Here is a 12,503-nt window from a genome sequence, read left to right on the forward strand (position 1 = left end):
GACCCCACTGATCCCCGGCCTGGGGGGGAGCTGCCGTCCCTGTACTCCTCCCCGCTGTCCTGCAGCTGGCTGGTGGCCGAGGACCTGACCACCAGGGAGTAGAACCTGGACAGGGCCCCGCTGCTTGTCCTGGCGCCCGAGGAGGCGGACGCCTCGCTGGCCCCGCCCCTTGTGCAGGAGGCTCCGCACAGGTCCCCGCGGAAGTTGGAGTTGTACCAGCCGTACACGACGGGGTTAGTGAAGACGGAGGTGAGCGCGAAGAGCAGGCACAGGGAGTAGGTCAGGCAGAAGTGGCGGGCCGACGGGAAGAGGGCAGGGTCGAAGTCGGCGAGGATGTTGACGACGGTGATAGGCAGCCACTGCACGTCGAAGGTGACGGAGATGACGGTCAGCAGCACCAGGTTCTTCCGGTGCCGCGCCATCTTTCGCCGGCTGCGCGCGCTGTCCGCGCGCAGGTGCACGCGCGTGCGCAGGAAGCGACAGATGAGGAGGTGGAGGGCCATGATGGCGGCGGCGGGCAGGAGGTACTGGAAGAGGAGGAGGACGACAGTGTAGACGCCCAGCCACACGTCGCTCTCCCAGTGCTCCACGCAGAGCGTCAGCACCTCCTCCCCCTCCCCCTTCCCTTGCTCGCGCCCCGTCACGTTGGGCACGGGCTCCAGGCGGTGAGTGACAGCCAGGGGCGTGGCCAGGGCCGCCGCCGCCAACCAGATGGCGGGGATGACGACGCGGGCCAGGCGGTGGCGGTGGTGGGCCCTGAGGTGGGCGGAGCAGACGATGGAGCGGTACCTCTCCACGGCGATGGCCAGGATGGTGAAGATGGACACGAACACGTAGGTCATCTGCAGAAAGGGGGCCGTGCGGCACAGCACCTCCCCGAGACGCCAGTCCTTCAGCGTCAGGCGGACCACCGTGAAGGGCACGCACAGCACGCACGTCAGGATGTCGGACACCACCAGGTTGAGCAGGTACCAGTGGCGGGGCGAGCGGAGGCGGGCCTGGTGGCACAGCATGGAGGCCACCAGCCCATTGCCCATCAGCCCCAGCAGCACGGCCAGGCTGAAGGCCAGCACCAGGCACAGTTCTGTCAGGGGTTCGAACCACCGGCCCCCGGAACCCAGCCCCGAGGACAGCAGCATCTCCTCCAGGCTGAGGTTGTGGGCCCAGCTCCTGGGGTCCTTCTCCGCGGACAGGGGCCGCTCTGTGCTGGGCATCTGGAATTGACATTGTGTTGTATTGTATTGTATTGTATTGTGTTGTGATGTGTTGTGTTGTGATGTGTTGTGTTGTGTTGTGCTGTGTTGTATTGTGATGTGTTGTATTGTGTTGTATTGTGATGTGCTGTGCTGTGCTGTGTTGTATTGTACTGTGTTGTGATGTGATGTGATGTGTTGTGTTGTGCTGTGCTGTGTTGTGTTGTGCTGTGTTGTGCTGTGCTGTGCTGTGTTGCGTTGTATTGCGTTACATTGTATTGCATTGTATTGCATTGTATTGTATTGTATTCTTTTACACTTGAATCTGAACAGATTTTTCTGCGTGAAATTTTGACTGCTCTCTCAGATCCTCTTTTGGTGTGTGTGTGTGTGTGTGTGTGTGTGTGTGTGTGTGTGTGTTGATGTTGTTGTTGTTGTTGTTGTTGTTTTTCCAAAAGTTAATCTTAAGCCCGCGCCCGGCTCAGACAGAGAGATATAAATACATTGGCAGCGAAATCAAAAAAGAAAACTGTTTGTTTCCCAGACACATTGCGATGTTGGTACCTGGTCTCACATTAATAAGCACCCACAGTCTGTTTACCTGGGATGACTGCTGTGTGGGTTACGTACGTATCTAATGGATTGCACTGGTCGATTCTTAGCGTCTGCTGTGTAGACGGGGCGTGGTGGCTTTCATGTAAGATGTGTTGATCATGTCTGGCCGTACTAAATCATTCATTGTTTTTTGCCTGTTGTGTGACCCCTGACCTGACCTGACCTGACCTGACCAAGTCCATTCATACTTGGCACACGTATTGATTCTACCCCGTCTGTTATGCAGTTATTGGAAATAACTGTATTTTGTCCCTGTCCCCCCCCCCCCCCCCCCCCTGCTTGTTTTTAATGTCCAGCTATGATATATTTTGGTGGTGGTGTGTTTCTGTTTGCAAGTGATATTGGCGTCTTCCTTAAGTGTAACCATGGTAACAGATTATGGACATTCAATCTGAGGGTCCCGGGTTCGAATCTCGGTACCGGCGTCTGATGGACAAGAGGCTGGAGATTGGCGATCTTCCATGTCAACATATGTGTAGACCTGCATTGTCTGAACCCCCTTCGTGTGTATACGCAAGCAGAACATCAAATACGCACGTTAAAAATCCTGTAATCCATGTCAGCGTTCGGTGGGTTATGAAAACAATAACATACCCAGCATGCACAACCCCGAAAACGAAGTCTGGCTGCCTGCATGGCGGAGTAAAAACGGTCATACACGTAAAAGCCCACTCGTGTACATACGAGTGAACGTGGGAGTTGCAGCCCACGAACGAAGAAGAAATCTTTGATTTCTTCTGCACTCTATCTATGGTACCAAATAATAATAATAACAATAATAAAATTTTAAAAAGTAACTTTCTGTCCATTTAACCACGGTAACAGATTATGTTGGTCCTTTCCTGTCTGTCTGCTATCTTATCGTGGTAATAGATTATACTCGTGCTTTCCTGTGTAAAAATGGCAATGCGTTGTCTTGATGTTTTCCTGTGTGTTCTCAAACAAGCAAGCACAGGCTGAAACTAAAAACAAACGAAAACTAGAAGGAAAGAAACAGTCCAGCCTTTCATTCACAGTAATGATGGCGTCACACAGAGCACACGGACCCACAGCGGTCAGCGACAGAGGAAGAAATGTGAACCGTTCGATCATTCTTGGACAGTGCGCGTGGCCTCTACTTCCGCCATTAACAGGTGTGGTGGCCGAATGGTTAAAGGCCTGGATTATCGTCTGAGTGTCCCCGAGTTCGATCCCCGGTTTCAGTGCACCTGGTGGGTTCAGAGTGGACATTTTTCCGATCTCCCAGGTCAACATAATTGTGCAGACCTGCTAGTGCCTGAACCCCATCAGTGTGTGCACGCATGCAGAAGATCAATTGGGCACGTTAAAGATCCTGTAAATCATGTCAGCGTTCGGTGGATTATGGAAAACAAGTACATACCCGACATACACACACCAGAACACGGCGGGATAAGTACGGTCATGCATGTAAAAGGCCACTTGTGCCTACCGGTGAGCGTGGGAGTTGTGGCTTCTGCCAGTCACCATCGGCCATCTGCTAATAGCGTCGGCTCGTCACGTCCCTCCAGCTCTGCCATTATTGAGGACCCAGGGTCTGGAGATGAGGGACGACTGGAGATGTTATCGGCATTCTCCTGTCTGCTGTTTGTTGGTCACGCTAATTGGCGGCACTGGGTACCTCCTTCTGTCTGGTGTCCAAAGTCATTGTACTGGTAGTTTTAATATACGAGTGCAGTGCTGACGTCTGGACTCATGGCAAATGCTTTTTTTTCTTTCTTTTTTTTTCCCTTTTTTATACTCTCTTTGCTATCTGGACAAGGTTTGATATTTTGCCGTTGCACATTTTTGTTCTTTGCTGGTGTCTGTGCAAGGTAGCTCACAGTTCGTATACGTGCTCGTTCTGTCCTGAACAGTGTTTCTGATACGATAGATCAGTGTATCGGTATCTGTCTGTACATTAGTGTTTGATGTATCGCCTCGGCAAAGGATTGTGTTCGTATGTTTTGGTTTGCTGTCTGACAGTGAAATCATGTTGTCTCGGTATTTGTCTGTCTGTTGTCTCACCAGGGAGTATTGGTACTGTCCCGTTTGTCGTCCAACCATGACAGTATTTTGGTACTTTCTTGTCGGTTGTTTAGCCATGACAACAAGTTGTATTGCTACTTTACTGTCTGCTTTCTAACCTGTAGCAACACACTGCACTGGTACCTTTCTGAACGCTTGCAACGGTCTCCATCGGTTCTCTGTTCGCTGACTACAAAACAGACCTGTTTTGGTACTGACTTTTACGCTGTATAGGCATAGAAGCAGACAGTACCAGAACGACCATGTCTGTGTCCTGTTACTGTACTAATAGGTACCTCTTACATATATACTAACTTCAGCTAAAGAGTTCACTGATATACGGGTTCACAAAAAGTTAGACAACTTTGGAACTTCCATAGTTTTCTTTTTGGGGATGTGACGAAATGATGCTGAATTTTCAGTGAACAGCGAGGTATGCAGCCAATATAATAAGCGTCACTCATGACCACAGTTGCCTTCTTGCATGTATACTTCCTTTCTTTTACAATGACAAACCACAGCTATCGTTTATAAACCACCGATTAACAGTAAATACTTGGTTGGAACATTACTTTTTCATACGTATTTTTAAAGCTGTTCGTGTTGCACGAATGCCTGAAACAGCCGTAGACAGGCTAGCGGCTAAACAAATGCAGCCAAATAACGTGTCATCTCACGCTTATTTTGATATTTTATGGAAACGTACCTGCTTTTACGAAGCGGTCCTTAACCTTTTTATGAGCCGTATAGGTTCTGTTTCGTCTGTTACGGCGGTCACCAGACCCACAATGATTTTCTGCAGGGAATGTGGTTGTTGTTTTTTCCTACTGACGATGGTTACTATGCTTTCCTGTTCAAGGTAACGTGTGTTTTATCCTCTGCTGATGATAGCGCCTGGCCGTGCTGAGGTCTGGAATTTGCATTATTTTGTTTTGTCTTAACGTCCTTGCTGAGCAACACGGCTACGTATGATGAACAGTTGACAAGAGACTAGCTTGTGCACTGAGAGATGTTATATCAATAAAAGAAGTTTCGTAAAGTGTGCACATAGACACGTCCTGCATAAGTATATACACACCCACACGTATGCGGCGCTCATGCACCTGCGAGCACACACACACACACACACACACACACACACACATGCACAATAACTATAGGATATACTATGTGTAAGTCAGTATCAAGATTTTCCCAAGTGTGCGAGCACACACACACACACACACACACACACACACACACACACACACACACACACACACACACACCGATAGACAAATACACAGATAAAGAAAGAGGCTTGGTCGAGAGAGAGAGAGAGAGAGAGAGAGAGAGAGAGAGATGGGGAGAAAATGAGAGACAAATGTAAACACGAAAGGCCGTGATTCTGCAAAGAAGCCAGACATCGTCAGTCAGACGCATCTTTCACCCCTCGTCCAGGGAAAATTGATGCCAGGGCCATTCCGTTTTCCATCTAAAGAGACCATCCCTACTCACTCACCGCAGACCTTAGACATCATTCTTCCTGACAGGAAGCATCGCTGGGAAAGGTAGTAATAGCCCGTTCTCAGACAAATTCTCACTCCATAAACACTTTGGGACTGCCCTGGCAGCCGGTGTATCTCTCGGAATAAGGGAAATAATTGATGTGAAACAGAGGAGTCTCCTAACATTGATATAGTTGACTAGACCTCCGTGACGGTTGGTGGAAAACTGGTTTAGTCAAACTATAGATCCACGAATAATTATCTCATCGTGTTGTTTTGAATGTCATATCTCTTTCTTCGTCACTTCCTGTTTGGATCAGCGCATCCTCTGGCATACCCTGTGGTGTGTTGGGCCCAGTGGACATTAGGCATGTGCAATAGCAACAGGTTGTTTGGGGTGAAATGGGCACGGTTTTATTATTCCCTTATTTCAACATGTATTCCGATGCCGTTCATATGTATCCATTCCTTTATTTCGATTTTCCGATACACTTCACCGATAGTAATGATTTTATCGATAGTCAAACTTTCTTTTACGGAAAGAAAATCAAACCATGCAGTCAGAAGGGAGGGTTTTTTTTTTAATTTTCTTATTTCAGGTTGTCGTTGTTTTTTTTGTTTTTTTGTTGTTTTTTTTGTTGGTGGTGATTGTGTGTGTGTGTGTGTGTGTGTGTGTGTGTGTTTTGCTTCTTTTTTATGGTTGGCGGGGGTGGGGGAGGGCGTGGGGGGGGGGATTCAGCGAGAAATCCACTGCACTTTCTGATTCCTCTGCATCGGTAAAAGGGGACGCTGGCTGGGGAGTGGGTGGGGGAGGTGTCTTTCAGCATTTCATTGGCCCGACAGGCTGTGTTCCCAGGCTGAAAGATAAAGACGCTTCGTCGCGAGCTGGGACTCCGTGCCTGGATTGCAATGCCGGGGTACAATGCTGTCTGTGTCACTGCCTCAGGCTGCATCTTCAGACCAGTGTCAAGCTTCTGTGTCCTTTCCCTCCGCTTCGTGTAGCACTACATCGTGTATCTTTTACCAGCCATCTCCTACAGTAAGAAGGTTCCACAGCCTTGTACGGCCATCGGGACAATGAATTCATATCCACTGTGTCTGGTGCTTAGGGGTCGGCATGGGGTGTTAGGGCCCACCCAGCTCTCTCTCTCTCCGCCGTTTTAAATTTCCCCAACCGAAGTCGGGTACCCATTCCCACCTGGACGGAGTGAGGAAACCAGCAGTAAAGTGCCTTTTCCAAGGACACACAACACCAGACCAAAACGCCCAACCCACTTTGCTACGGTGCCTTATAGTACGAAAATGCTGATTCTTTTCATTGCCTTTCTTTTTATTTCCCCAGTCAACTTCCGTGCTCACAAGGAGGAGGAATTTTGTTTAATGTCCCGTCACACATATCGGTTATTGAAGACATTTTGTTAAAGTATTTATGAATACATTTGAGTATTATCGGTTAGAAGGGGTGGGAGATGTGAATGAATGGAGGGTTGGGGGAAACTGGGCAAATGAGGGTGAAATGAAGGTGAAATTTGAAAACAAAAAATCTAAATGCAATTACAGGAAATTACTTAAAGGGCCTCGTAAAAGAGAAGTCGTTAAACTGACAAACGAAACAACTGATAATGAATGCAAAAATTCAAAAACATCAACGTTCTCAGTGACTTGTGAAGACACACTTTCATGTACATAAGGCTTCATCAAGCTACAGTCAAAAATGATATGCTTAATTGTCAGGTTACTAAAGCGTGTGCACCTGACATTAGAACAATACTTGGTCCGTAATGAATTTGATAACAGTCTGAGAGCTAAACTCAGAGTTGGTCTGCGTACTGTACGTAATGTTCGTTTTTCCTTTTACCCACACACAGTATCACTGTCTTTTTCCCATAGGTGCGGCGTTGTCCAGTTTTACCAGCTGTGTTCCGTTCACTGCCCGGCACTGACACATCGGACTGTTCTCTCCCTTATGTTTAGGATAAAACACGATCACATCGATATTGCCTTCACTGCATGGTTGTACCACCACCCCTCTCCGATACATGCGTATCCCGTTTAATAAAACACCAAGAAAGCTTGTGGTGTGGATGAATACATGGTATGACAAAGTTATTAACGTTTGTTAACACCAAATTCTAATGTGGCTCAGTATTGCGTTTATGTGTGTGCACGTGAGTGTGCACGGTAGCGTGTGTGTGTGTGTGTGTGTGTGTGTGTGTGTGTGTGTGTGTGTGTGTGTGGAGACAGAGAGACAGAGGGAAAGGGAGAGAGAGAACGTAGATAGTGACAGAGACGGAGAAACAGAGAGTCTCGTGAACCACTGTGCCTGGTGATGATAACTGTGAGAGAGAAAAATATCGTGCCCCCGAACGAACAGAATACAAATTATTCCAGCCAGTACAACCAAATAATGCTACGCGGTTCTCCACTGCCTTTGGCCGTCTAAATCTTTTTTTTTTTTTTTTTTTTTTTTTTTCTTTATTTTTGTATCGGTAATCTATTCCCATTGGCTCTCTTCCACGTCCCTGGTAGGCTACTGCAGATATGAATATGCATGAGCTATCCAATATCCGGGTCCCGTTGGCTATTAGCCCCATCTACCGGTCTCAAGGCACGGGGAAGGGGTGAGAGACGTGTCTTGTCACTGTGGCCATCTCGCTCGCCTTCTGCTGCATCAGTCCAGCTTTTGATCAGTTATCGGTTATGCCCTTTGGCTATCGCGGCGTTCAGCAGAACTATGTGTACTTGTATTTTGTAATCAGACAATTATTGACTTTGTGTGAAGAAAAATGACGTATCAAGTATTGTAGTAGTGGTAGTAGTAGGCTAATCGCAGTAGTCGTGGCGGTGGTGGTTGTGTTGGTGGTGGTAGTCGCTGTCAGAATAACAGCAGCCGCAGTGGTAGTTGTAGTTGTTGTTCTCCTTCAGTGGCAGTAACACGTAGCAGTAGTAAAAGCAGGCTAAATATGTTTAGTTACAGATACAGTGGTGCCAGCATGGGTACATGGCGGTTCTGCTAATGCGTTTAATTGTGCGCAGATGCTCGTTTTTATTCAAAAGAAAAGTTGAACAAATGTGTTAGCGTATCAGTACAACAATGGCTTTAAGAGCAGCGGGGAAGCATAGATATGTTTTGCAAGAGCAGCGAGAGACAGACAGACAAACAAACAAACAGACTGACTGACAAGACAGACAAATAGACTGACCGATTTTCTAACTGTAAAACACATTCGCTTCCATTTCACAGTCGTCACAATCTAAATGTTATAGGAATGTAGATATATAGATACATAGATACTTGAATAGCGCCTATCCTCAGTCAGAGACCAAGCTCTAAGCGCTTTACAAACGCGGGGTCATTTACACAACAGGCTGCCTACCTGGGTAGAGCCAACTGACGGCTGCCTTTGGGCGCTCATCATTCGTTTCCTATGTCATTCGATCAGGCTTCAGTCACGCACACATACACACTCAGACATGTAACATTTTACGTGTACGACCGTTTTGTTTATTTACCCCGACTTGCAGGCAGCCATACTCCGTTTTCGGGAGGGAGGGTGCATCCTGGGTATGTTTTTGTTTCCACAACCCACCGAACGCTGACATGGATTACAGGATCTTTAACGTCTGTATTTCATCTTCTGCGTGCGTGTACACACGAAGGGGGTTCAGGCACTAGCAGGTCTGCACATATGTTGACCTGGAAGATCGCCAATCACCAGCCTTTACCCACCATGCGCTGGTACCGAGATTCGAAACCGGGACCTTCAGATTGAATGTCCAACGCTTTAACCACTCGGCTTTTGCGCCTGTCGCAGCATCCATCAAACGCACCAGTCCGGGCAACAGTTCCCGAGGACAAAACCATCAGGTATAAGTTCCCAACAGCCTGTCCCTCCCAATGGGGAAGCCAGACACATGCTCAGCATCTTACAGAGAAACAGGACGCCAGAACAGACACACCGGGGAATCAGGAATCCCTCCGATGCCCACAGTGTTCGGACATTGCCGCTTCACGGTCTGTGCTGTGTCTCGCCGAGGATTTTTTTTTTTTTTCAAAGAAAGGAAGGATGATTTTGTTTGTTTCAAAATGATAAAATGTACATGTCTGTAGCTGCGACCATCAAAGCATAGACATAAAGAGGTGATGGATTGGGAGGGGGGTGGGAGCAATAATGAGAGAGACCAAGGAAGAGACAGAGACAGACAGTGAGGGGGCGGGTGGGGGAGAAGCGACGGAGATACCATGGTCATTGAAGGACACACACACACACACACACACACACACGCACACACACACACACACACACACACACACACACACAGGCCACATTTCCCACATCCAGCTCTGTATACTACCAACCAGCCCTCTTCCACCCCTACCCCTACCCACCCTTCCCCCGTAGCACACTTTTTTTTGTCCAGTATCAGACGTAAAATCGATGAACAACTATCTCTCTCTGTCTCTGTCTCTGTCTCTCTCTGTCTCTCTCTCTCTCTGTGTCTCACACACGCACACACACGCGCGCGCGCGCGCTCGCGTCTGATGACAAAGCAGAGAGGTGGCCTGATGAACAGAGAGAGAACGAGAGAGAGAGGCAGAGGTAGAAACAGAGGTAGATAAATAAACAATGACAGAGATGGAGAGAGAATGAGAGAGAGAGAGTGAACAACACACAGACTTTCTCTCTTCGTCACTGACCATAATGAAGATCAGTCCCAAATGAAAAAAGAAAGCATGTCACATGTGGAGAGACCATGAGTGATTGTTTGTTACTTGAATTTTCTTGAGAATTGTTGTTTCTTTCTTGTTAATGTCATATCTAATTTATGAAGCGCGGTGAGTCTCTCTGTGAGGGAACAGCGCCATAGAAGAGCACTCATTATTATTGTTGTTATTATTAAGAGCGATCGCACACACGAGCAAGCAAGAGAGAGAGACAGGGAGGGGCCACTGCACTCAAAATACAGCACGGAATCGGATTTGAGGGTCAACAAAACAGATAAATCGGGCAACGTAAACGGTATGTGACCAGACAAATCGGATAAGAGCGACACACACACACACACACACACACACACACACACACACGGACAGAGAGAGAGGGAGAGAGATGGCCAAAGGGCTCTAAAAAAATAGGGAAACGTGATACAGGACTAAACCAAACAGACACTGCGGGCCACGTGACAGGAAAGGGACTGCACAGATGGGATTAGCACGAAAGACGAACGTCCCTTACCCAAACACCAGCATTCACGGTGATCTGACAGCCCTCACAACTACAGTGCTCGCTGAAACAAAAAAACCTCTTGGGACCTGCAAGCACGTGTTAGACTGCTGTTCAAGAATAGCGTTCACTCTTTTTGATAAAACAGACGTAGATGGCAGCTTGAAAGGTATGGAACCTGACAGTCGGGATTAGGGAGACAGACAGACAGACAAAAGACAAACAGGCATCCCTTCTTAGTCCTCAACGAACGTCTTCAAACCTCATCCAAAGACGGAGAGCCAGAGACAGACAAACAGACATCCTTCCATTCTTGGTCCTCAACGAACGTCTTCAAGCCTCATCCAAAGACAGACAGACAGAGACGGACACATAAAGAAACACAGACAGACATGTACCGGGAGAGACAAAGACAGATATTTTCCTGTCATTGAATGTGTTTCTCCGAGTATTGTCACCTTAGTTCTAAATCAGGTGCATAACTATACAGTTCAACTGGTCATACACCTACAAAGATGGAAGGCAAAGAGAGCTGTTCTTTCTGACAACTTAATATTCTGGTGAAAAGGAAGATAGCGTATGCGTTAACTGATGGAAATGGAGAGAGAAGTGGAGAGGAGAAAGAAAGAAAAGAGAGAGAGAGAGAGAGAGGTAACCGATGGAAAGAAGAGACAGCGTTTGGAAGAAGAGTAAGAAAGGACAAAAGAAGAAGAAGAGAGAGAAAGAGTTATTCTTCTTCCATTTCTAGAACAGAGGAAGGAGGGGAACATAACGAATCAATGCACATCGCAACAACTGAAAATACAAAAGGGGAGAGAGAGAGAAAGAAAAAAGCGCTAAACGTTTTATTTCAGAGGAGGATCCAGAGACAGACAGACAGATAGACAGAGACACACGGACAGATTTAGAAACAGGCAGTCAAAGAGATGACAGAGGCACAAACAACCGAAGAGACATAATCTTTTGCTTCCATTTCAGAAAAAGAGAGACAGACAGAGAAAGACAGACAAAGCGAGGCATAGAGACAGGGGGTGGGGGTGGGGGGAGACACACAGAGACAGGCAGAAACAAGGACAGAAACAAGGAGAGAGAATGGTTGCGTCATTGTTTCCATTCCTGCACAAACCTTGCGAGTTCCTTCCCCTTTGATCAGTTCTGATGCCGAAGCTGTGACGTTCACGCAGCAACATCAATAATGAATATGATGAATATAATGATGATGATGATGATGATTATCGTAATTGTTGATATTGTCATCATTATTGATGTCGTTGTTGCAATCATTATCATTAGTTGTAGTAGTAGTAATATCATCATCGTCATTATCATCATCATCATCATCATTCACATAGCGCTGAATCTTGTGCAGAGCGCGTACTCGAGCACCAGTCATTCACATGCATGCATAGCTCAGAGGAACGAAAGATAACTGTATGTCTCTAGATACATGCAAAAAAGAAAGACAGAGAAACGTTCACCGAAGCATCAGCCAGTCTCTCTCTCTCTCTCTCTCTCTCTCTCTCTCCACAGGCGCCATAAACATGGTCAACTCATGGTGTCCTTGGGTTCACAATGGAGCACGTACAACACCAGAAAGTAATGAGTTAAAAGCAAACGGGAGCAGCAAACCCATTTGGCCGATTGCTTCCCCTGATGTGGCCTGGACCACAAAAGTAAGGTTGTGTCGTGCTGTTCGCGTCTCTCTGTCTCTGTCTCTGTCACTCTGTCTGTCACTCTGTCTGTCTGTCTGTCTGTCTGTCTGTCTGCCTCTCTCTCTCTCTCCCTCTCTCTCTCTCTCTCTCTCTCTCTCCCTCTCTCTCTCTCTCTCTCTCTCTCTCTCAGGTCATACTCTGGCTGGCTTTAAACGATAACAACGTAACAACAACACAGCTGTGCAGCGTTTACCATTTCCGTCTTGATCTATGGATTATCATTATTGTTGTTGTTTGTTTTTCCGT

General features: G+C 47.2%; 1 protein-coding gene across 1 annotated transcript in view; it reads right to left on the reverse strand.

Annotated features, from left to right (window-relative positions):
- LOC143277800 (neuropeptide Y receptor type 2-like) overlaps positions 1 to 1,214 on the reverse strand; it is a 1,323-nt gene extending 109 nt beyond the window's left edge. The window contains exon 1 of the mRNA XM_076582706.1: positions 1 to 1,214. This exon is cut by the window's left edge and continues 109 nt beyond it. Within this exon, the coding sequence (XP_076438821.1) occupies positions 1 to 1,214 (1,214 nt within the window).
- Between the last annotated feature and the right edge of the window lie 11,289 nt (positions 1,215 to 12,503).

This window comes from Babylonia areolata, chromosome 2 (genome assembly GCF_041734735.1).
Source record: "Babylonia areolata isolate BAREFJ2019XMU chromosome 2, ASM4173473v1, whole genome shotgun sequence".
NCBI lineage: Eukaryota > Metazoa > Mollusca > Gastropoda > Neogastropoda > Buccinidae > Babylonia > Babylonia areolata.